General features: G+C 37.5%; 1 protein-coding gene across 1 annotated transcript in view; it reads right to left on the reverse strand.

Moving 5' to 3' along the window:
- The window catches only part of LOC124596114, a 147,662-nt gene extending 121,798 nt beyond the window's left edge, over positions 1 to 25,864 (reverse strand). The window contains exons 1-2 of the mRNA XM_047135128.1: positions 25,720 to 25,864; positions 2,084 to 2,271 (exon numbers count right to left, since the gene is read on the reverse strand). Coding sequence (XP_046991084.1) covers positions 2,084 to 2,271; positions 25,720 to 25,864 — 333 coding nt within the window. The remainder of the gene's footprint in view (positions 1 to 2,083; positions 2,272 to 25,719) is intronic.
- Between the last annotated feature and the right edge of the window lie 206 nt (positions 25,865 to 26,070).

Raw genomic sequence — 26,070 nt, forward strand, 5'->3', positions numbered from 1 at the left:
CTCTATAAATAACAGTCTGTTAATCTATTTAATATTCTACCAAGTTTGTCATTAACAGCATCATTAACATAAAATGAACAAAAATTACATGTACTGTTCACAACAATGTCTCTTTAAAATTTTTTGTTTTTAAAATTCAGTCTTAATCACACCATGTATGTTGCAACAACATGGGTGACCGGTTTCAGTCATATCACATGACCATCATCAGACCTGTAATTTAATTTAGAAAGTAATAGAAACCTTACTAGATTTACAATAAAATAAGACAAAATACTTATAAGGACAAAATACAATAAGACGTGTTATACCCATGGCATCCTCCGAAGATGGTAGGTGGAGCACTCTTCTCAGCTGCTGTGCTGTCAACTGGTGCCAGCAAGTGATGAGCATGTGCTTAAGTACGAAGATGTTCCGCCTACGTCTTCTCCCTCCACCTCACATTAACCAATCAGAATAAAAATGGGTTCACATAATCATCAAAACGTATAAAAACAAAGTACAGTAATAACATAAAAATAGTTATGTATAATATCTCTTTAAAACCATGGAATTGTATAAAATATCAATTAAAAGCTTTAAAATAACTGTACAGACGATGTATAGTCAGTGTGTCCTCTATGGGCTAAGGTGGTACTACCACAATGGTTTCAAAGTCAACAATGGTGTTGAGGTACAACAGAATTTACAAGTCCTTCATTATGCTAATAAAGGCTTATTATTAAATATTTTGAGGGAGATCAAGATATACGCCCATTATAGAGATGAACTGTCAGTGTATCTCAATGAACAGTTAGATTTTTGTGAAAAACATTTTTATGATTTCTTTGACGAAATTCTACGAGCACATATGTACTCTTGTTCAGAAAATCATAGAACCCAGTTGTATCCACGGCAAAAATGTACCGCAGGGCAGTACGTAAACTTCCAACTAGAAATATAACGAAATTTGACTCCATTTTTAATAAATCAGTTTTATGACATTTTAATAAAAGACAGACAGACTGAATCTAGCATAGATGTATACTTGCAGTTGAGTCACAACTCACATATCGATATGATGCCGCAATGCCAAAGATCTCCACAACATTGTTGACTTTGAAACCATTGTGGTAGTACCACCTTAGCCCATAGAGGGCACACTGACTATACATCGTCTGTACAGTTATTTTAAAGCTTTTAATTGATATTTTATACAATTCCATGGTTTTAAAGAGATATTATACATAACTATTTTTATGTTATTATTGTACTTTGTTTTTATACGTTTTGATGATTATGTGAACCCATTTTTATACTGATTGGTTGATGTGAGGTGGAGGGAGAAGACGTAGGCGGAACATCTTCGTACTTAAGCATATGCTCATCACTTGCTGGCACCAGTTGACATCACAGCAGCTGAGAAGACTGCTCCACCTACCATCTTCGAAGGATGCCATGGGTCTTATTGTATTTTATCCTTATAAGCATTTTGTCTTATTTTATTGTAAATCTAGTAAGGTTCCTATCACTTTCTAAATTAAATTACACGTCTGATGATGGTCATGTGGTATGACCGAAACCAGTCACCAATGTTCTTGTAACATACATGGTGCGATTAAGACTGACTTTCAAAAACAAAAAATTTTAATCACTGTTCCAAAAATGTTTATTAAAATTTCTCTTTAGCCTGCAAAGGGAAAAATTATGTTTCGATAAAGATCCCTAATGACCTCCTCAGCAAATAAATGATGCAGACAGAAAATAAAAGTTCAGAGACAATTTGTTTTTCTATGACCTGCACAAATGCCATGTCATTTGTGTTCAGTAATGAAGACATCTCATTTTTAAAATCAGAGTGAAATATCGACTATGATTTTAAATATATAGGAACACGCAATATTCATATCTTCCTTGACAAATAAAAGCCAATTTGAGAAACTGTTTACCTATCAAGACAAAAAACACTTCTGAAAACTGCACATCAAACACCACACACATATTATTAAAGTCACTCATCAATGAAGACCACAATATTTCAATTATAAACACATCTGGAGAAACAGGTTATAACTCTGACAATTTTCAAAGCATAAACACAAACCTTCAGCACTCGCAACTTCACACCAAGTCGAGCTTTCTTGTAGCCAAAACGTTCAATTTCCCAGCCATCTTGATTTGATGAGTATGTGTGACAGAATTTTATAAGTGCACGCTCCCATCGTTCCCCTGATACTGATTTCCTTGCTTTACGTAGGAGTTTCACATGCAGTTCTATCAGTGGTTGAGGTACTGAAAATAATAAATGCAAAATAAACATTTCATTGTGGAGAAAAGGCATGTCCAGAGCACATAAATTGAATTACTGAAGTCAGTGTGTTAAAAACATAAAAAGAATAACACATGGTATTCATGTACTGTGGCTCTTGATCCATTTACTGAAACTAAAGACAACTTTTCCATTTAGATCAAGAGCTTTTGAAGCTGAATATAATGTGAGTGACACAGTTCTTCATTACTATTTTATCACGTTTATCTTTTACGTTTTTATTTCCTTAAGATTTTCACATACAGTAATGATGATCTTTCTCTCTGTTGGATTGGTTACCTGAAGATTTCCAAAACCAGTAACAGCTATAAAAGTTTTTTATGAGTGTGTCTGAAAATAAAACTGACAACTGCTGAAGCTCCACCATTGTATGGCTAATAAAAATTAATCTGAATGGTCTGACAGGTTATCTGAAGCCTCTCCTGCCAACTGAAAAGCTACTGTGTCAGTTATTGAGCTACCTAGATCAGTCTTCAGTGAAATATCCAACTTTCAAAGAAAGGATACACAAAAAGTAAAGATACAAGTGTACTAAAAAAAAAAATTCACTGTAAGTATCACTTATAACTTGTTTCCAAAATAGTTATGTTGATTCCAAATGCCACAAAGTCACAGTAATGTAACAAAACAAAGTGAGAAATTTCTGGACCTCAGTGTGAGGGGCAAATAACTCGGAAAGCTTAGCACACACAAACTGTAACTTCACACCAATGATTCATATTATCAATTTTTGTGGTCACAAAATGATTTACCGGAAAGGCTACAAGAAATTGGATTTGGGAAAAGTAATCATGTCAGATTACAGATGCTGATTTTGTCATTATAGCTTATTCATCAGAATATAAATTTCTGTTTCACTGATGAATTTGTTTCTTATGGACTTCTTGCAATTGGTACAGGTACATTTCACAGGTTTCATGTTAACATGATCCTATGTAATATTCGTACAGTTCTTTTGCTTGGTTGAGTCACTTTTATATATTTGTATAACAAGTAATTTTAATATGGATGCATAGAAATACCCCAAAGACAGCGAAACAAAGATAAATCGTTTCCAATATTCAGCACAAGTTTGGAAAAAGTACTGGGTTGGGGTTGTTTGGGGAAGGAGGCCAGACAGTGAGGTCATCGGTCTCATCGGATTAGCGAAGGATGGGGAAGGTAGTTGGCCGTGCCCTTTCAGAGGAACCATCCCGGCATTTGCCTGGAGTGATTTAGGGAAATCACGGAAAACCTAAATCAGGATGGCTGGACGCGGGATTGAACCGTCGTCCTCCCGAATGCGAGTCCAGTGTCTAACCACTGCGCCACCTCGCTCGGTGGGAAAAAGTACTAAAACATATTCTAGAGCTCACAGGTCAGCAGTGTGTGAAATATCAGATATGACAGTGAAACATCAAATAGTAACTTGATTGCCAGGACATGTTGATCAATTGTAAAATTCACCATTAAATAATGTGCACATCAGAAACATCAAATAGTAACCTGACGGCAAGGAAATTTTGATCAATTGTAAAATGCACCACTAGACAATGTACACATCAGAAACTAATCATAAAATGACTTTGAAAACATGAAAATGTTTGTCGCCACAAAACATTCATCCATCTATTTTTTCTTGGCTGAGTGTGTTCACATTGCCATGAAGCACTGAAACTTCAGTTACTTTTTTTTTTTTTTTTTAATTTTATTTTTACATTTAGGCTTGTTGTTTTGTACTTTGCAGATAGTGTCTCTTCTACACTTGAGGGACATTCTATCTACCCTAATTGATAATGCTTTCTTTGATAAGCTAAAAGCAAGAAAATAACTGTGTACCATGTAACAAAAGTTTTCTCTGACCATGATGTACATTTAGATAGTGTAAATAAGATAGCGTCTTACAGTCTTAATACTCTAAGGTGGAAACCAATGAGAATAATTAATGACTCAAGAATAAATGTTTTTAAGAATAGTTTACAAGAGATGACATAGATGAAATTTATAATGAACCAAATCCAGACATAAATTTTAATCTGTTCCAAGATAAATAAACATCATTACTTGAAAATGCTTTCCACATAAGCTAATCAGAAAGAACATTTAACAGCCATGCAAAAAAACCATAGATCACTAGAGGGATTAAACTATCTTGTGGAAGGAAACGGGAAACGTATCTGTTGGCAACTACAAAAACTATTAAAAATTACGAAGAAAACTTTTTAAGAAATCAAGGAACAAGCACATAATGTCAGAAATCAGTAATTCCGACAACAGATTTAAGGCTATATGGATTGTAGTGCAATGAGAGACAACATTTGGCCAAAGAAGACAATAACATCACTACTGAATTAAATGAAGAACCATAAATTATGAGAAACAGGTAGCAAATGTGTTTCACTATCACTCATCTGAAATATAGTAACAAGTACAGGAACAAACAGTTCAATACAAAAATCACAGCAGTATGTTGAAAAAGCAACTCTCATAAAATTTGATAACATTTCTCCCTCAGAATTTAAGAAAATTATATATTCTCTCAAAAATAAACACTCATCTGGATATGGTGGTGTTTATGAGTACTGAAGATTTGTTCCCATATAATAAGCTATGTCTAATCTGAAATATGTAATGCATCACTAACCCAAGGTTATTTTTCTACAGAGATTGAAATGTGCCATTGATAAATTCCTCCATAAAAATAGTGATTGGAAAGATTTCAATAACAACTGAATGTTTCACTACTGATATTATTTTTCAAAACTTCTGAGAAAGTGGTTATTCCAGAATTGTATCCCACCTAAGCAACAATATCCTCTGTAAATTACAGTTCTGATTTCAGTGTGTTGCTCTAATGATATTTCCACTCACACATTCACTCCCCAAATTTTACAAGTATTCCACAACAGAATAGCACTGGTCAGTATTTTCTGTGACCTAAGGCACTTGACTGTGTGAAACACATAATTCTACTAAATAAAACTAGGTTTTATGGAATTGATGGTACAACCAATCAATGGATAGTATCATATCCAATCAAAAGAATGCAGAATGTTGTACTTGGCAACTCGGCCAATGTAATTAGGGGATATTCTTCTGACGGGGGAGAAGTTATGTATGGGGTTTCCCAAGGCTCAATCTTAGGCCTGCCATTGTTCCTCATTTTATGGAGACAGTCTTCCGTCTATTTTTGCAGATAATACTAGTATTGTAATCAACCCTAGCTTACATACAGCAACAGAAGAAACAGTAAACAACAGTCTTAAAATTATTATTGACTGGTTTTCTGCAAATGGTTAGCTGCATTGTTTTTTGCGTCACATGTGCATAATCTCTCAATGACTGTATCAATACTCGTTTGTATTGTGCTTTATCATCAATTGAAGGCTTAAAATTGCTTGCATGCTTTTAAAATTTTTGCGGACATAGGGCCTATCCTCATTCAAAACAATCATGCTCTAATTTGATTCTTGAAGTTTTTTCTGGCGTACTGAATATTCTATGAGCTTTCCGAATTGTGTGACTCTTGCCACAATATTGTGGCTGCCAACCGTCCAGCTGTTGCTACATGAGATTTATGAAAAGAAGATTTATAACTTGCTAAGTGAAACAATGTATTGTAAGATTGACAAAGACCCCACAAGGAAGATGGAAAGGAAAACATCAGCACTGCAGAATTCTTCTTCTATTCCGCAAGAAGTGGCCAAAAAATTAAAACCTCATAGTTCTGTGCCACACTGGTTATATGGCCTTCCGAAGATCCATGAAAAAGAGGTTCTGTTACAGTAATATCAACGCTCCCAGGTATGATTTGGCTATACACATTGCCTCTCTACCAAGACCTTTTGTGGGGAAGTGCACGCATCATATTCACGACTCTGCTGACATTTCAACAGACAAGTCGCTTTGACTCAACGAAACTAACCTACTAGTGATCTTCAATGACATCTCACTTTTCTCTAAGGTTCCTCTTATGGACTCTTTGTTACTCATATGGACTCTTTGTTACTCATCAGCAATAAGTTCACAGCCAATATAACAGCACTTTTTCATTATATCCTTTCCTCAATCTACTTTTTATTTAACAAGAGTAGACTGGCGGTTTTGCCACAGGCAGTCCTCTCTCCCCTCTGGTAGCAAACTCTCTTATGGAAGACTTTGAGGAGAGCACTCTTGATTAGGCTCAATGTAAACCAAGAGTCTTTTGGCAACATGTATATGACATTTTTGTGGTGTGGCCCCATGGTGAGGAAGAACTGTCATGTTTCTTGCAACATCTGAATGCAATCCACAAGAAAATCCAGTTTCTGATGGAAATAGAGAAGGATGGTTGCTTACCATTTTTTGGACATCTTGGTTACTAAGAGAGTGGATGCGTCATTACAGCATTCTGTATATCGTACGCCTGAACATATGGACCTTTACCTGCTAGCGTTGAGTTGCCATCACACTTCACAAACGACCGGCGTCCCTAGAACGTTGGCACACCAGGGCATGTTGTTTCTAATGAAGATAGCCTTACAAACGAGCTAGAACATCTACAGTCAGTGTTCAAAGATAATAGTTACTCTCCACATCAGATTAGTACAGCGCTAAGGAGAAAGAAACATGATCACCCACAACATTAAGAAGTTAAGGAGCTGTACAAGTTTGGGGCATTCCTTCCATACGTCGGCAGCCTTTAACCTAAAGTCGGCAGAATCCTAGAGAAACATCAAGTTAAAGTAATCTTCCGGCCACTGGCGAAGGTTAGTAGACTTCTCAGTTTGGTAAAGGACGATCTGGCTCTGTGGAAGGCCAGAGTTTACAAAATTCCTTGCCAGTGTGGCAAAGCTTACATAGGTCAGAAGATACTGTAATGTGACAATGTGCCGTCTAGTAAATGCCAGGCGTAGTCAAGGTGCAACGGTAGAGAAAGTGGTCGCTTATGCCATCTGTGGGCCAGAATCAAAGGCAAAGCGGAAGTGCTTCTGCCTGGTAGCAGCTAAACTAATGAACTCTATACGGGAGACAGTGTGTGGCTTGTGCTGCACACTGACAGCGAAATAAAAAAAGAATTAAACTAAATAATATTGTTACGTGTAGTAAAAATATAAATGTAATATTACTTTAATATATGAAAATGACTGTAATTGAATATTGTAATGCCACGATATGTTTAATTGTAAATAGAGAACTTAGCGTAATGTAAAATAATGTTTAGGTGTGGGGGGAATCCCCGAGAATGAGAACAGTGTACAGGTTGGCGCGTAATACTGGCGGTAGAAGTACGTTGGCGTAGCTCTGAGGCAGAACAAGTGCTAAGTGGCGTAAAAGTGACTGCCGGTGTGTGCTACAGTAACGTTGCTAACAGACCATTTATATGTGAGTTGAAAACAGATATGGACTTCATTTATTGTATGGCTACAAGCTAAATGGGCACTAAGGCTCGTAAGATGCGGTATTTCGATGGAGATGGGCTGTGAGTGGCAAAATAGTACATTTTCCCGCTCTGAGGTACATGGCACTGCGTGGTGCAATGCTGTGTTAATTGCGACGGGTTGCTTGTGCCAACGGCGAAGTGTGAAGGGACAAGTAGCCGCATCCAATGGCGTATTGTGATCTGAATAACTGATGAGGTCCTCCTGCTAGGCAATATCAAACATATAGAATTAAGTGCTCCCTGTTCAGTCACTTCAAAGAGATTATCAGTGTTAATAACAATCAAATATAGACGTAAAAATAAGTTTGTTACGTGCCATTATCATTATTTATTCCAAAAATTCTGTGTGGTAGTTGCATCACCATTGGGTGTCTATTCAAACCTATTACACGTGGGAGCCACTTTCCGGAAGTCCGATGCCGCATGGTCTAATAATAATACAGTAAATTCGGGTAGTGGCATCGCAATACGCACAGTACACAAAAGGTGCATTGAACTTGAGCACCACACTTGCCTTTCACAGCCCAGTAAGTAGCTAGTACTGTATTACTGCAGGACACTACAGATTATTCTGCCACAAAAATCTTGGCACTAGCTAAATCCTTTTGGGATTCAGTAATTAAAGAATCTGTGGAAACTCATCTAGTACAAAATCTTATTAATCGGTATGGCAGCTTTCAACTGGATAAGACTTGGGACCCGGTGATCTCCTTAATATCTTCTAAGAGAAAACATTTTATTCATAATGAGACATCAGGCAACATCTGATGTTTGTTTTAGTGACACGAGCGCACATTCCAACAGAGGGCGTACATGTAGTTTCACCTTTATGCATACGTGTGCACACCACCAGTGGAACAGTATCTACAGAGGGCGCAGACTTCGATAGAGGATGCTCCTGTAACAGCTGCCAATGTGCATAAGTTTCCATGCCAATTTTTGCTATAAGGCCGACACCACGAACTAGCAGACTCCAGTGGCGGACACTCACCTGAAGATGTCTGGACAGTTGCCAACTGAAATATTGTGGCAAGAAGTCAACATGACCTGGCTGCAACCCATAGAATATGCTCTAATTTCACTATATGTGGGACACTGAGAATTTTTGGATGCTTACAAAACTATATTTTTGAAAATTTTCGTAAGTTACAAGAATTGTGGATAACTTATTTCGTGGTAAATCAACGTCAGTGACTCTGTTAATGCCAAAGAACAGATCACCGTGAATTTCGGTGTTTATCAAAGCAAATAAAGATACATTTTTGAGAATTTTTGAAAGTTGTTATTGTCCTGTGCATAAACTGATTTGTAGTATTAAATCAGCATTTGTGATTTAGTTACTGTAGCAGATATTATAACTAACATACTGTGTCACATTTACTTTTCACTTTGCAGAGTAGTACATGTTATCTACATTTATTGTACATTAACTCCATTTTTTAAGTTTGTTAGTGTCTATAATAAACCTTAAAAATTTTAGGGAATTGGCAGTTTTATTCTGTTGTCTTAATAGAAATCTCATTTTGTATTTGCTTCAATTCTTGTAGGGAAGAAATAATTTTTTAGCTCAACTGATGAAAAGATAGTGGGCAGGCCTAGTTTAAAGTTATTCATTGACTGCCCTGTAAAACACTGTATCAGCCACAATGCAGCACCATTGTGAATACTGCACTCAAACACAAGATGAGTTAGTTGACATTCATAAGCAGCTAGAAAATTCCCCGACTACTGTCAAAAGATTGGCAGCTGCTGTGAATCTGTGTGTCGGCAGAGCTCCTGAGAGTTGCATACCTGTGGTACCAAAGATACCTCAAGTACTACTATCCTCTCCTGTGCATCTCGCCACCTCTGCAGGAAGTACAGGATCTGTCATTACTCATCCTCTTGGCTGCGAGTGGCATGTCAATGGTAAGAACTAGGCATCCTGTATGGAACCACAGAGGACTCAGGGCGTTACACCTATCCCCCTAACTAACAAGCTCAAGGTGCCGTCCTTCACTGAAACTGAATCTGAGCCAGTGGGATTCACTTCAACTGTTTTGGGGAAACCTGCTTGTCCCACACGAAGAGGAGGCAAACGCAAAGAGGTAGGGATCTATTAATCATCAGCAGTTCAAACATACAGTGAATAATGGTAATCCCCTAGGGATATGGCAGGAAGGAACACAAGATGCACTCTGTGTACATGCCTAGGGGCCCCATTCAACATGACGAAGAGGCTATTGCGGCAGCCACTGAGGGAACAAGGTGCAACTAATGTAACAGTAGATTGTGGTGCACATTGGAACAAATGTTGGATCATCATCTATATTCTGAAGTTACACCGGCATCATTCCAGCAATTGGCAGAGAAGCATTGAGAAAACCAGCCTTAGGCATGGAGTTTCAACGAAGCTCAGAATTTGCAGCATTGCCCTCAGAACTGATTGTGAGCCCCTGGTTTTGAGTAGAGAGGAAGGACTGAAGCAGAGACTTCGAAGATTCTGTGACAAGCTAGGCTGCAACTTCGGGGACTTGTAACACATGGTTGAGAACTGTAGGGTCCCCCTAAGTGGGTCAGATGCGCACTACACATCAGAGGCAGATACCCAGGTAGCTGACTGCATGTGGGATACAGACAAGTTTTTTTTTTTTAGGTGACTCTCTGTCCAATTCAGATAACGATAACTGTAGGAGATGAAGAAGTGTAAAGTCCTCTACAGGTGAGAGTATTAAAATTCTAGTAGTTAACTATCAAAGCATTTGTAACAAACTGACAGAGTTTGAAGTGCTCTTGAAAACAATAAAGCTCACCTCGAGCTAGGTACAGAAAGCTGGCTGCAACCTAAAACTGTTAGCAGTGAGATTTTTGGGGAAAATTTAAATGTTTATCAAAAGGATAGGGTAAGAAGAAGGGAAAAGAAAACTGAGGATTTGTTAGATGATGGTCGATTTGGCTTTAGGAAAAGTAAAGGCACCTGAGACACAGTTCTGATGCTGCGGTTGATAATGGAACCAAGACTAAAGAAGGACTGAGACACATTCATAGGAGTTGTCAACCTGGAAAAAGCATCTGACAATGTAAAATGGTGCAACATGTTCAAAATCGTAAGAAAGAATAGGGGTAAGCTGCAGGAAAGACAGGTAAAATACAATACGTAAAAGAGTGAAGAGGGAATAATAAGAGTGGGAGATGAAGAACGAAGTGCTCGGTGCTCGGATTAAGAAGGATTAAGACAAGGGTGCAGTTTTTGCACCTACTGTTCAATATATACATGGAAGCAAGCAGTGATGGAAATAAAAGAATGGTTGAAAAGTGGAATTAAAATTCAAGGTGAAAGGGTATCAATGATAAGATCTGCTGATGACATTGCTATCCTCAGAGAAAGTGAAGAGGAATTACAGGATGTGTTAAATGGAATGAACGGTCTAATGAGTACATAATATGGATTGAGAGTAATTCGAAGAATAAGAAGTAGCAGAAATGAGAACAGTGAGAAACTTAACATAAGGATTGATGATTACAGAGTAGATGAAGTTGAGGAATTCTGCTGCCTAGGCAGCAAAATAATCCAAGGTGGACAAAGCAAGGAGGACATAAAGAGCAGACTAGAACAGTCAAAAAGGGCATTCATGGCCAAGAGAAGGGTACTAGTAACAAATACAGACCTTACTTTGAGGAAGGAATTTTAAAGAAGGTACATTTGGACTGCAGCATTGAATGGTAGTGTAACATGGACTGTGCGAAAACCAAAACAGAACAGAATCAAAGCATCTGAGATGTGGTGCTGCAGAAGAATGTTTAAAATTAGGCGGACTAATAAGGTAAGGAATAAGGAGGTTCTCTGAAGACTCGGCAAGGAGAGGAATGTATGGAAAACACTGATAAGGAGATGGGACAGGATGATAGGACATATGTTAAGACATCAGGGAATAACTCTCATAGTACTAGAGGGAGCTGTAGGGGGTAAAAACTGTACAGGAAGACAGAGATTGGAATACATCCTGCAAATAATTGAAGACGTAGGTTGCAAGTGCTACTCTGAGATGAAAAGGTTGGCACAGGAGAGGAATTTGTGGCGGGCTGCACCAAACCCGTTAGGCTAATAGGAAATGTAGGTGGTGTATTTGTCACAGTAGACAAGAAACTGAAATCTACTGAGATCAAAATTTAAGCTGCATGTGAGATTGTCTGGGCAAGACTCAGTATCAGGAATGAGCATAAAATGGAAAATGGATTCTTCTATCACTCACCACACTCACCTCCTCGTGTAACCGAAAACCTGAGAGAAAATCTCAGGTCATTTGTTTGTAAGTCCCCCAATCACACTGTAATTGTCGGTGGACATTTTCGTCATCCAACAACCAGTTGGGAAAATTACAGTTTTGTTAGTGGTGAGTGTGACGAGACATCCTGTGAAACATTACTAAATACCTTCTTTGAAAACTACCTACAACAGACAGTTCATAACCCCATTCATGACGGAAATAGATTTAATGGCAACAAACAAATCTAATCTCTTTGAGGATGTTCGTATCAAAACTAGTGTCAGGCACTATGACATGGTTGTGGCAAAACTGACTGCCAAAGTACAAAGAACATGTAAAACAAAGAGATATATGTGTTCAGCAAACTAGACAAAAAAGTAGCAGAGTCATATCTAAATGAGGAATCTGAAACTTTCAGCACAGGACAGGAGCATGTAGAACTACTATAGCTCAAGATTAAAAGAATAGTTGACCATGCACTGGACAGCTATGTATCCAGCAGAACAGTTTATAATGGGAAGGACCCTAAATGGTATACAGTCACTGTAAGGAAACTTCTAAAGAAACAGAGACTATTGCATAATAGGTGTAAAACAAAGCATAGGACTATGGAAAGTTGCTGAATGAAACATATTTGGCTGTCCAGAGAGCAATGTGTGAAGTGTTCAGTGAATACTGTAGCAAAATATTGTCAAATGATATTCAATAAAACCCAAAGAAATTCTGGCAGTATATAAAGCCACTGTTAGTGGCAACAAAGTTAGTGTCCAATCTCTAGTGAATGAAACAGGAACTGAAAGTGAGGGAAGCAAAGCAAAATCTGAAATGCTTCACTCCATTTTGAAATGTTCCTTTGCAAAGGAAAACCAATTTAATCATTGCACCACCGAAAAGACAAGTGAAATAAATGTTAGTGTCAGTCGTGTTGAGAAACAGCTGACATTATTAACACAGAACAAAGCTCCAGGACCAGGACAGACAAAACGGTAAGTTGGTATACATTTGCATATTTTCATTCAAAAATGAGCTGCATTAGTACTTAGCTGCCACCACACTCTTCTATTACAGTCATCAGGTGTCAAAAAAGTTCTGCACTGTTAGGAAGAGAGCCTGATGCCGCTGACATACTTTAATATAAACATAATCCTCAAAGCTTTCTTGTTTTCTATACAATTGTTAAGAAAATAGTATTGGGACCCCTGAAGTTATTTAAACTTTCTCATATTGTCCACATTTTCTACATACATCAGTGCTACCTCTGCAAGGTTTTATCACATCCCTGTGTACTGAATCATAATCTTCACTATTTTTTGTATTCTGTGACTGAGTGAACTTGATTTTAGCTCCTGTTTAGCAAGTTTCTGAAACGGTCTTTACAGAAAAGCTCATGACATGACAAAAATCAACAATGATCTGGCTTCTGTTTTCTTCATCATGCTTTTACATGGACTCTGTTATGTAGACCTCTTGCATTCTATAAACAACTTTCATATACCACGCACATATATTCCCTGTTTTTGACTGCTTGCCAAATACTGTTCCACAATAGTATCTGTACTGATAGCTGCTCCACGTAGAACACATACTTTGTTGATGCTGCAGATTTTCACAATTTTTACTGAGATAAACTTATGCTGTGTCACAGGATTGAGAACTGTATGATACCACTACATGGGTCAGGTATGTACTACATATCAGAAGTTGCTATCCAAGTAGCTGACCGCATGTTTCCCCCCCCCCCCCCCCCCCCCCCAGATTGACTTCCCATGAATTCCAACAAAGACAGCTGCAGGAGGCCAAGAAGCATTACTGTAAAGTCCACAAGTGAGTCCCCTACAGGCGAGAGTATTAAAATCCTAGTAGATAACTGCTGAAGCATTCACAACAAAGTGCCAGAGTTTGAAGCACTCCTGAAAATAGTAAAGCTCACATTGTACTACGTACAAAAAGCTGGCTGTAGCCTAAAGTTGATAGCAGTGATATTTTTGGGGAAAATTTAAGTGTTTATCAAAAGGATAGGGTAATGGGAAATGGAGGTGGTGTATTTCTCACAAGAAACTCAAATCCACCGAGATAGAAATTTAAGCTGCATGTCAGATTCCTTGGGCAAGATTCAGTGTTGGGGGTGGTCATAAAATGGTAACTGGTTCCTTCCATCATGTGCCATATTCCCCTCCTACTGTAACCGAAAACTTTAGAGAAAACCTCAGGTCACTTGTAAGTTCCACAATCATACTGCAATCATTGGTAGAGACTTTCATTATCCAACAATCAATGGGGAAAATTACAGTTTTGTTAGTGGTGGGTGTGGCAAGACATCATGTGAAACATTACTAAATGCCTTACCTGAAAACTACCTAGAAGAGATAATTCATAATCACATTCACAATAGAAATATACTAGACTTAATGACAATAAAGAGACCTGAACTCTTTGGGGATGTTCCCATCAAAACTGGTATCTGTGACCATGATGTTGTAGCAACAGTGGTTACCAATGTATAAAGGACAACTAAAACAAATACAAAGATATGCATTTTCAGTAAACTAGATTTAAAAAAAGGCAGTCATTCTAAATGAGGATCTTGAAACTTTCAGCACCGGCAGGAGCTTTTAGAGGAACTATGGCTCAAGTTCTAAAAAAAATAGTTGACCATGCACAGTATAGATATGTACCCAGCAGAAGTTCATAATGGGAGGGACCCTCCACAATATACAGTCATTGTAAAGACACTGAGACTACTGCATAATAGGTGCAAAACAAAACATAGGACTATAGATAGAGAGATCCTGAATGAAACGAGTTTGGCTGTCAAGAGAAAGTTTACAAAGGAAAAACAATTTCATCTTCATAGCACTGAAAGGATGGGTGAAATAAGTGTTAGTGGTGTTGAGAAACAGCTGAATTCATTAAGAATGAACAAAGCTCTGGGGTCCAATGGAATCCCTATCAGATTCTATACTGAATTTGTGGCTGAGTCAGCCTCTCTTCTATCTATAATCTATCATAGATCTCTCAAACAAAAAACCATGGCCAGTAGTTGGAAGAAAGTACAGGTCACACCCGTTTACAAGAAGAGTAGTAGAAGTGATCCACAAAATTACCATCCAATATCCCTAGCACCAATTTGTTGTAAAATCTTAGAACATATTCAGAGCTCAAACGCAATGAGCTATCTCGAACAGAATGACCTCTTCCATACCAAACAGCATGGATTCTGAAAACAAGGCTCATGTGAAACCCAACTCTCACTTCCCTCACATGACATACTGAAAGCTTTGGATCAACGCAGTCAGGTAGATGCTGTACTTCTTGCTTTCTGAAAAACATTTGACTCAATTTCACATTTTTGTTTATTATCAAAAGTATGATCACATGGGGTATCAAGTGAAATTTGTGACTGGATTAAGGATTTTTTGATAGGGAGGACACAGCATGTTATCTTGGATAAAGGGTTCTCATCAGATGTAGAAGCAACTTCAGGTGTTCCCAGGGAAGTGTGTTGGGACTCTCGCTATTCATATTGTACATTAATGACCTTGCAGATAATAGTATAATCTCAGACTTTTTGCAGACGATGCAGTTATCTGTAATGAAATACTGTCTGAAAGACGCTGTACATATTTTCACTCAGCTCTCGATAAGATTTCAAAGTGGTGCAAAGATCTGCAACTTGTTTTAAATGTTCAGAAATGTAAAATTGCGCACTTCACAAAATGAAAAAAAGTAGTATTGGATGACTATAATATTTATGAGTCACAGCTGGAATTGGCCAACTCATACAAATACCTGGGTGCAACAATATTATGGGAAGGAAAGTTGCCACTCACCATGTAGCGGAGATGCTGAGTCACTTCTTTTTGTTGTACCTATCTGTGACTCAGCATCTCCACTATATGGTGAGCTGCAACTTTCCTTCTCATAATATTGTTACATTCCGTCCTGGATTTTCCATTGAAATACCTGGTTGTAACACTTTGTAGGGATATGAAACAGAATTGTCGCACAGGCTTACTTGTGGGACAAGCAGGTGGTAGGCTTCAGTTTATTGGTAAAATACTGGAAAAATGCAATCAAACTACAAAGGAAATGGCATACAAATCACTCATGCAACCCATTCCACAATATTGCTGTAGTGTGTGAGGACCCATACCAAACAGCATTAGCACAAGATATTGAACATATGGCCACAGGTATGTTTGGCCCATGGGAGAGTGTCACAGAGATGCTGAGGAAACTGAACTGGCAAGATTCTTGAAGATAGAAGTAAATTATCAGAGAAAACCTACTTAAAAAGTCTCAAGAACTTGCTTTATATGACGCCTCTAGGAATATACTACAACCACTTACGTATCGTTTACTTAAGGATCAGGAGTGCATGATTTGATTAATTACAGCATGCACAGAGGCATTTAAATAATCACTTTTCTTGTGCCGCATATGTGAATGGACAGGAAACAATCCTTACAACTGGTACAATGGAATGTCCCCTCTGCCAAAGTGGTTCACAGAGTGGAGGTGTAGATGTAGTATTTTAAAGGGAGTATGAAATCAATGCATCACTGCTTAAGAATCAAGTTATATATATTTTTTAAATCTTTTGCTTTACCTTTTTTGTTTGTGTGTAACCGATAACACATTTTAACAAGCAATCTGTTTCCTTTTTAATATATGAATTTGCTTATGATTATTTCAGAGTCATATCACATTTTTCTGGTTACATTTCTTTAGTACTGTGTACAAAGTATTTGCTTAATAGCTCCTACCGAGCTACATGTTATGATGGCTCATTCATTATGTTACAAACATGCCAAATCCCCTATCACACCAATAATAGTTTTTCTTCATTAAACTCCTCATCAGTAACTAGATTCTTTGTCAGTTCTTTCACTTTGGTTACACATCTGCTTTGTACCAAATAACTACATACTTCTGTTCAGAATTATTCCCTTGCAATCAAATACAAATTTAATACACACATGCGTTAATTTTTCCATCGTATTCCTCTCCAAATTGAAAACAATTCTGACAGTGTGTCCAATTCTAATATCATAAAGTCAGTTTCTTTTCTCTGTTACTTATACACATTTTAACATTCTTTCTGAACTTTTTGGAAGTTTTCTTGAACTACTGGTAGAATCGGTATGATTGGCATTTATACAATTACAGCTTTTTGCCACCCAAGGACTTTGTATTCTCTAATTACTATAGTTTCAAATTACTACAATATTTTTATGTACAAACACATCCTTCTATTCATCTTGATTTAGGGATGCTTTTCACAGTCTTTTTGTAAGCCACGTATAGTAGATGGCTACAAAGTGAAGTCACTGTTGTATGTATTTATCTGTGCCTCCCTGTCAAGGAAAGTTATTCCACACTGACTTCAGTCTCATATAAAGCTGCACCATGTAATCTGCAAGCATCATACATCCTGATCCCAAAATCATTTCCAACGTAGTCTTGTCCCTCCATTTCTTCTGTGAATGATCAGCATGTAGCAACATATAAATTTTAAGATTTGTAAGTAGCTTTTATGTACCTGATGACTCATTCCATGCTGCAATGATAATTACAAACACAACTTATGGAACATGTAAGTAGCTATCTCAGCATACATTTTTAAAATATATTGTTACCTCTATCACTTTAATCTTTTAAATTCCAGCAGGGGGGAGGGACTATTTCTTCTTTCAATGCATATTATCTTTTCTCATAGTCATCATTTTACTTCCAAAGAATATTTCAATAAGCATACTTGTACCTGTACCATTAATAAAAAAAATTCATGCACAAGTTACTCTTGCACAAGTATCTTGTGATTTATTTCTTTATTTATTTTTACTCACTTTCTTCAATTATGTGACATTACAGGCAATTCCTTTTCGTGGCTTTTGGTGATTAATTTATTTTCAGACACTTTCTTCAATTGTGTCACATTACAGTTGTCATTCCTTTTTATGCCCTGTTACTGACCATTCAGAACAGTACACACTTATCTCAAAGCATTCAGCATTTTTTTTTTTTTTTTTTTTTTTTGTGAAAAAGACAAATGCACAAGAAAGATTGTCTCTACCTCTCAATTCAAGTTCTCAGTGAGAAGAGCAGTGGTTAGTGTTGGTAGCAATAAATATTAACAAACAATAGACTGCCACTTTTCATCATTTTCTCTTTCAATCCTGCACATTTTGATTTCACTGAAGGATTAATGAAAGTACCTACGATGAGATGCCAGCCAAATGCATGGAAATCTTAGCAAAAATTCTGATCATAAACAGTTTTCTAACCATTTGGGGAAAAGATAAAAAGTAGGATGGAAGGCTTGATACTGATGTATGTGCATGAAATGAAGTTTATACAACAGATTAGATACAGTAGATAAAAAATTAGGATTACAGAACTCTACATGCTCTATGACTCCGAGAATTCAGTGAACTGTGAAGCATGTATTTTGCTGCATTTAACTCTGTTGCATGGAATCAAAACAGAAAAAATAATGATAAAAAGTCAATAGTTTCCTAAAAACAAAGGAAAGTGCAGTACAGAGAGACATCACGGTTGACAAATAATCCAGGATTTAAGCTGTAATCTCCTGTCAATCAATTTCATTAGGATGGGTCATAAATACAACCGATAAAGTTTCCACCCTTGTTTCTTAATTGCCTAAAGCTGGGTTAAATCTGAGCCTGCTGTTGTGTGTGTGTGTGTGTGTGTGTGTGTGTGTGTGTGTGTATGCACACACACATCTGATGAACAATTAATAACCAACATTCTCCTTTTAAACGTCCCTGTTCGACAATTAACAATTCCTCTATGCGGCGACCAGCAATATATCCTAATTTACATTGCCATAATGTACTTTAATATACAGGGTGTCCCATTTATCTTTACCACCCTAAATAACTATTTGTCCAGGTGCAAATTACAAAATGTTTCAAGCAAATGTTCTTTAGCTGTCAGTGGGACATCAATCAGCATGATCGCCTTTGTTGGCTTTGTTTTTTTACAAAGATATGAACAGTGGTATGACTTTCTTAAATGGCACCCTGTATTTTTTATTCCGTAATTCATTTCCTCTCCTAAAGACCTATTCAGAAATGTATCACAGTGTACCATTCACTCAAACACAACGTTATTAATTACATAACACAACATTGACGTTGACACTCCCAGCGCTTAGTGCAGGTACCAGGGTAATGGAACACATCCACGTGCTGACATTGACAGAAGACAAATGCAAACATAAGTAGAATGCACACCCGTCATTTCATCAAACATCGTCAGTTGAAGAGTTGTGTGAGTAGAATGTACACCAATGAAGAGAAGGTACAAATGCTACTCATCTGTGGGGAATGTAAGTTAGCAGAACAGTAATTGCAATACTGTTTTCTTATGTATCGGTACATTTAGTACAGTAGTTTAGTCCTTTTACATACTGTTGTGTAGAGTAGGCATACAGCAAAGGCCGTCCTTCCTACAAACTGCATTGACAAATGTTTCTTTTATTGTTTTTGTTGTTGTTGTTGAAGGTAGGCTAAATGCTACGCAGGCAGCGGAACCGTACAGAGAGCAATATCCTGACAAGAACCCACCTTCCCGACAGATACTTTCTCATCTTGTTGCAATGTTTCAGGAAACAAGAAGTTTCAACCCACGACAACGCAATCATCATAGCATTTGCGCAGACGAAGCTGTCGAAGTTACTGTTCTCACTTCCGTTGTTATGAATCCACATGTGGGCACATGAGAGTTAGAACACAAGATTGGCATTCATAAAAGCAGTGTACATCATATTCTTACACATCTCCGGATCCATCCTTACCATGACGAAGCTGTTGAAGTTACTGTTCTTGCTTCCGTTGCTATGAATCCACATGTGAGCACACGGCAGTTAGAACACAAGATTGGCATTCCTAAAACCAGTGTACATCATATTCTTACATGTCACCGGATCCATCCTTACTATGTACACCTATACCAAGAATTGCATGGGAATGATTTCCACAATCGTATACAGTCCTGTCAGTGGGCACAGTAGCAAATCCTTGCCAACCTGAACTACTTCTTATATGTTCTATTTACCGATGAATGTTACTTCTCAAACAAAGGACAGGTAAACACAAGGAACATGCATTATTGGTCCAGCGACAACCCACTATGGCTTAGACAGGTGGAACATCAGTGTCAATGAAGAGTTGACGTCTGGTGTGGGATGCCTGGTACAATTATTGGCCCTTATTTCATCAATGGTAGTCTAAACGGCACAGTGTATGCCAACTTCGTCAGACAAACTCTTCCTCCTCTTCTGGATGAAGTGCCGCTAAGAACCAGAATACTTATGTGGTATCAACACGATGGATGTCCAGCACATAGTGCCTTGCGTGCACGTTGTACTCTGAACTGACGGATTGGTCGAGGAGGAACAGTTACTCGGCCTACTAGGTCTCCTGATTTAAAACCTCTGAAGTTTTTTCTTTGGGGATGCATTAAAGATGCTGTCTATCACAATATTCCAATAACTCCAGAGGACATGCAGGAACATATCGTGGTTGCTTGTAATTCTCTTCAGCAGGCAACACTGGAAGCAGTAAATAATTCTTTCATTCAATGAGTGCACCAGTGTATCTGTGTCCAGTCATCACTTTGAGCTCCTTTGACTGTTCTACTCCTGGGCAATGGTACAGTAGAGTCATTTTGTGTTCATGGTTTTACTTGGTTTTCATTTGTTTTCTGACAACTCCAGCAAGTGGACAAGTTTGTGATCCCGGGCTCAAAGTCAATGTTGTGTTATGCAATTAATAACGTCATGTTTCAGTGAATGGTGCACTGCGATACATTTTTGAATAGGTCTTTAGGAGAGGAAATGAATTACTGAATAAAAATACAGGGTGTCATTTAAAAAAGTCATACCGCTGTTCATATCTTTGTAAAAAACAAAGCTACAATGAAGACAATCATGCTGATTGATGTCCCCCTGATGGCTAAAGAACATTTGCTTGAAACATTTTGTAATTTGCATCTGGGCAAACAGTTATTTAGGGTGGTCATGATAAATGGGACACCCTGCACACAGCCTTGTTTTAAAATATTCAAATTCATCACACCCAGACCAAAAAATTGTTCCTTTGCTTGGATCCCAAACAAAAGGGACAAAACTACAAAGTCATCATTCCCTCATTCAAGTGACAAGTCCATGGAGAATGGTGTTTCTAACCAAAAGTAAAAATGTTTTCTTTAAACAGTGCTCCACAGCTTCAATGTATTTAATGTACAGGATTATGGAAAACATCAAAGGCTGCTGTGATGTCTGGGCTCTTTATTTGCAATAAGCAATGAATGTTATCGACAAATGATCTCAGGTTGATTCCACATTTCCAGATGCCTTTTGAGACTGTTCCTCACATGCAAGTTCTAATCAAATTGTGCACATATGGAGTTTTGCCTAAGTTGCATGATTGAATTTGTCATTTCCTGTTAGAGAGGTCACAGTTAATAGTAACTGCTGGGAAGTCATTTAAAGATACAAAAGCAGGATCGGGGGTTCACAATGAAATGTTATGGACCTTCTGCTGTTGTCAATCCACACAAACACTTTAGGAGACAACACAGTTTGTCTGAAAATTATGCTGTTGTTTAACTTCTAGTATAGTCATCAGAAGAAGAAAACCTACTTGGCAAATGATTTTGACAGGATATCTGTATAAAACGAATCACTAAATTTCGATTACATGAGAAATCACACAAATTTAAAGGCTATGAATTCAACTAAAAACCACAGAATTACAATTATGAATAACTTAAACTGGAACCATCAAATAAGAAAATTTAGCGTGGATTGCAGTGTTTTAATGGTAGAACATTTAGATGATGTAACAAATCTACTAATGAGAATGCCTACACCATACCTTTAAATATCATTCTGATGTATTGTAGTGAAGTGCGGGATACTTCCCGGACAGGATTGGTGAAGGACATCTTAAAAGCTCAAAGAATGGCAGCTTGCTTTGTATTATCACAAAATAGAGGACAGAGTATCATGGATATGATAACCGAGTTGGGATGGCAATCATTATAGCAAAGGCATCTTGCAATGTGGCAAAATCTTTTCACAGAAGATTGATCACCAACTTTCATCTACATCTACATACATACACAGCCAGCAACCATATGGTGCATGGTGGAGATTACGTTATACCATTTCTAGTCATTCACTTCTCAGTTGCACTTGCAAATAGAGCAAGGGAAAAACAACTGTCTGTGTACCTCCATACAAGCCCTCAAATTTCTCTTATTTTACCTTTGTGGTCCTTACATGGGATGTAAGCTGGCAGCAGTAGAATTGTTCTGCAGTCAGCATCAAATACCGGATCTCTAAATTTTCTCAATACTGCTCCATGAAAACAATGTCCTCTTCTCTCCAGAGGTTCCTGTTTGAGTTCATGAAGCATCTTCATAATACTTGTGTGTTGATCGAACTTACAGGTAACAAATCCTGCGGCCTGCCTCTGAATTGTTTTGATGTCTTCTTTTAATCCGAATCGATAGGTTGAGCAGCACTCAAGAGTGATTCACAATAGCATTCCATACACAGTCTCCTTTAAGATGAACAACATTTTCCTAAAAAATCAAGCATTCGCCTTCCCTACCCTATCCTTATGTGCTCTTCTATTTCATATTGCTTTGCAAGATTATGCCCTAATATTTAACCGACATGATAGTGTCAACCAGCACTCTACTAATGCTGTATTCCAACACCATGGTATTGTTTTTCACACTCATCTGCATTAACTTACATTTTTCTACATTTAGAGCGAGCTGCCATTCATTAAACCAGCTAGAAATTTTGTCTAAGCCATTTTATGTTCTCCTACAATCACTCAATGATGGTACATTCCCGTACATCACAGCATAGTCAGCAAACAGCCACAGATTGCTGCTCACCCTGTCTGTCAGATCATATCTGTATATACGAAATAAGAACAGCCGTATAACACTTACCTGGCTCACTCAGGATGATACCCTTCTCTCTGATGAACACTCATAATCAACAACAACATACTTCATCCTGTTACTTAAGAAGTCTTCACATCTCAGGGAATATATTCCACATGATTTAACTTAATCGTCAGTCTATAGTGGGGCACCACATCAAACGTTTTCTGGAAGTCAAATTCCAAATGCCAAAATATTTTGTTGACTCCCATCTCTTCTGCTTCTTTTACTTAGCATTAATACTATTTATCACAGGGGTCCATTGTACTCAAGAATTTGGTAAGTTTACTTTACTTAATTTTGTGGCATATGCCCTTCCTGTCATCACAATCATTAGTTTCCTAAGAGAGAAAAGTCATGAGTGCCACGTGGTTATGAACTGTGTAAACTTCATTCTGCATACGACTGTATTTTAACTGTTAGTACTTCCTGAGGCAGAAATTGGGGACCTGTCCGGTACTTGCCTGAACAAGCTCGAAAGACCTCCTAAAAACCAGTGCACCAGCCACCGTCTTTAATTTGCCGCATGGATTTGAGCAAGGTATGACTCACCTTTCTGTCTCATAAGCTAGTGAGCTGCACATTATGCTATAAGAGTGAGTTGTTGATTTCCACCTATGTCGAGATAATATAAGAGACAGCAGAGCTTTCATGGAAAGATTTAGATATTCATTTTTCATGTGTGTTACTTGACAGGGAACAAATGACAAAGCATTTGAAAGTGTTTCCTTGAACTCCCTGCAAAACACTTTAGTATGAATTGCAGAGTAATCATAAAGATGGAGATGGTTTGAACCCCACAGAGAATTACAAGGCATGGTCCTATTGGCAATAAGAATGCCCTTGCCTTTCTTGGGACAAGAGGAACATTCTGTACAAGTCATTAGCATATGGATGGATGCGGGAGGGGGGGGGGGGGGGGGAGGTTGTGATGACAGACTCATCTGTAGCTTTGGCCAAGAAGTAGGACTGATTAGAAGGTTGTGAGTTGGCAAACCCAATGAATGTGACACTACCAAAAAAACCTGGCTGTGGTGACAGACTGACCAGCAGCTCAGCCTGTTTGAAAAAAAAAAAAAAAAAAAAAAAAAAAAAAAAAAAAAAAAAAAAAAAAAAAAAAAATCGCCAATAATATCACGTTATAGTTGCTATATTGTTTACAGCATTTCCCACATGTTTCCTATGTCATTGGTCAAAGCTGACAACTTGTATTGAACATTCCTCTATACCCCCTTTCTACAACTGTTCAAGTGAACAGTTATAGCAGGACTTACAATTTAACATCAACTCCATGCCTTGATGCAACTTGGTAGTTTCCTCATTGACAAATCATTACTACAGACAAAACAAATGCAGGCAACAGAAAAAAATCCTCGATTCAACCAGTGATTGAATCCCGAACATTTAAATCACTCTTATCGTCAGAATACCTCAATTTCTCATTGGCAGGTAGTACTATTATAATTCTTGAGTTACTTACTATTGTCATTTATTCAGACCGTTACTTTTGGTAGAAATGGAGAACAATGTGGGCTGTCTGTTAAGCACTGTACGAACAAAGAGAGCTTTTTGCTTAACAGAAGTATAAATAGTTCAGAAGTGTGAACTGCACTACAGATGGTATTGAGTTATTGCCTCAATCGGTGTCACCTGTTGAAAAATAAAAACTGCACACACACTAAAAAGTGGACATTAAAAAATGCATTCACAAACTGCATTGGCTGCCATATTCACGTATTATATATAATTTTGAGCATACCAACAATATTTTTTTAGTACTGCAGCTGGTTAATTTACTGGCTATTACTTTTAAAATCAGCTGAATTTTAAGTAAGATATTGTGTTAAATTGCTGGCTGCCAAACCAAACACATGGCGCTCTTACAGATACTTAGATTTCAAAGAAAAATTTTATTCCAGAAGAAGAACACTATTAAGAAGTTCTTTAGTGAAATATATACTCCGGTTCATGTTAATACCTTTGTTACTAACACGTCAATAAAGTACAAAGCACTTGTCCAGATTTAACACAACTCAAAACAATGTGTATAAAGAACGCAATTATGCATGCAAACTTTTAATAATAATTTTCAAAAAGGAAAAATTTGGTTAATCAATATTGAGTACGGAAGGGACATAGAAAATTGTTATTGTAATCAAAGGATGTCGCTGGCTCAAGTAGCATCAGTCTGTTTACAAACAGAACAATCATAACATTATTTAGGAAAACTCCTCGACTGATTGCAAATGATATATATAGTTATTAGAAACAGATTTTCAAGCAGTAGATAACTGACAAAATCGGGCAGTAAATATGTACATTCGTTTCTTTCGGGTTTTGTTTTTGTTGTCGTTCTGGATATAGGTTAGGGTACACATCTGTCGTAAATACACTAACCTTCCAGATACATCTTAATTATGAACGTGGAGCACAAAATGTCAACTGTGTCACTGTGAACAGATCTGTGCCCAGTTATCTTGAGAAGGTATTTAGGTTCACCTTCAGTTTTTTAAATAAGCCCCGCCATAATCTCTACAAATCTGTCATAGCAGAAGTCATTACAGCATTTTTAATAGTGTAACATCTGTAACGCGGTGAGAGCAAATAATTGGTCGAAATATTAATAGATTTATAAAACGTAACAGTATAACGGTATTTTATTGCATTTCTGCCGCAAAATAATGCCCAAACACTGAGAAACTCTAACAGCACACAGTACTGACGCTTTTGTCAAAGCACAAATAATTAGCGAAACTATCGATTTTACTTACCTTCTTGTGTATTCTCTAGCATTTCTTGAAGCTCTGAGATATTTGGGTGTGTTATTCCACATGACTTCGCAAATCTTTCTAAAAATGAGCAAATGACGGCAAAATTTGGGTCAGAACCACAAGAAGCTTCGCCATCCGACGCCATTTTCACTTACATGAAGCACAACTACGATACTGACAACAAGATTTTCTGGATATGCATCTCTCGTCGTTTAAACATTCCCAGATCAGGATATTCATCACAAAATTGAAGACTTGCCAAATCGGAACACTTGCTGTGTGCGGCTCTACAAAATACACAAAAATTTAAATATCAACTACGCTCTTTTTATACGTTAAATATCTTTGTTT

The sequence above is a fragment of the Schistocerca americana genome, chromosome 2, assembly GCF_021461395.2.
Source record: "Schistocerca americana isolate TAMUIC-IGC-003095 chromosome 2, iqSchAmer2.1, whole genome shotgun sequence".
Lineage (NCBI taxonomy): Eukaryota > Metazoa > Arthropoda > Insecta > Orthoptera > Acrididae > Schistocerca > Schistocerca americana.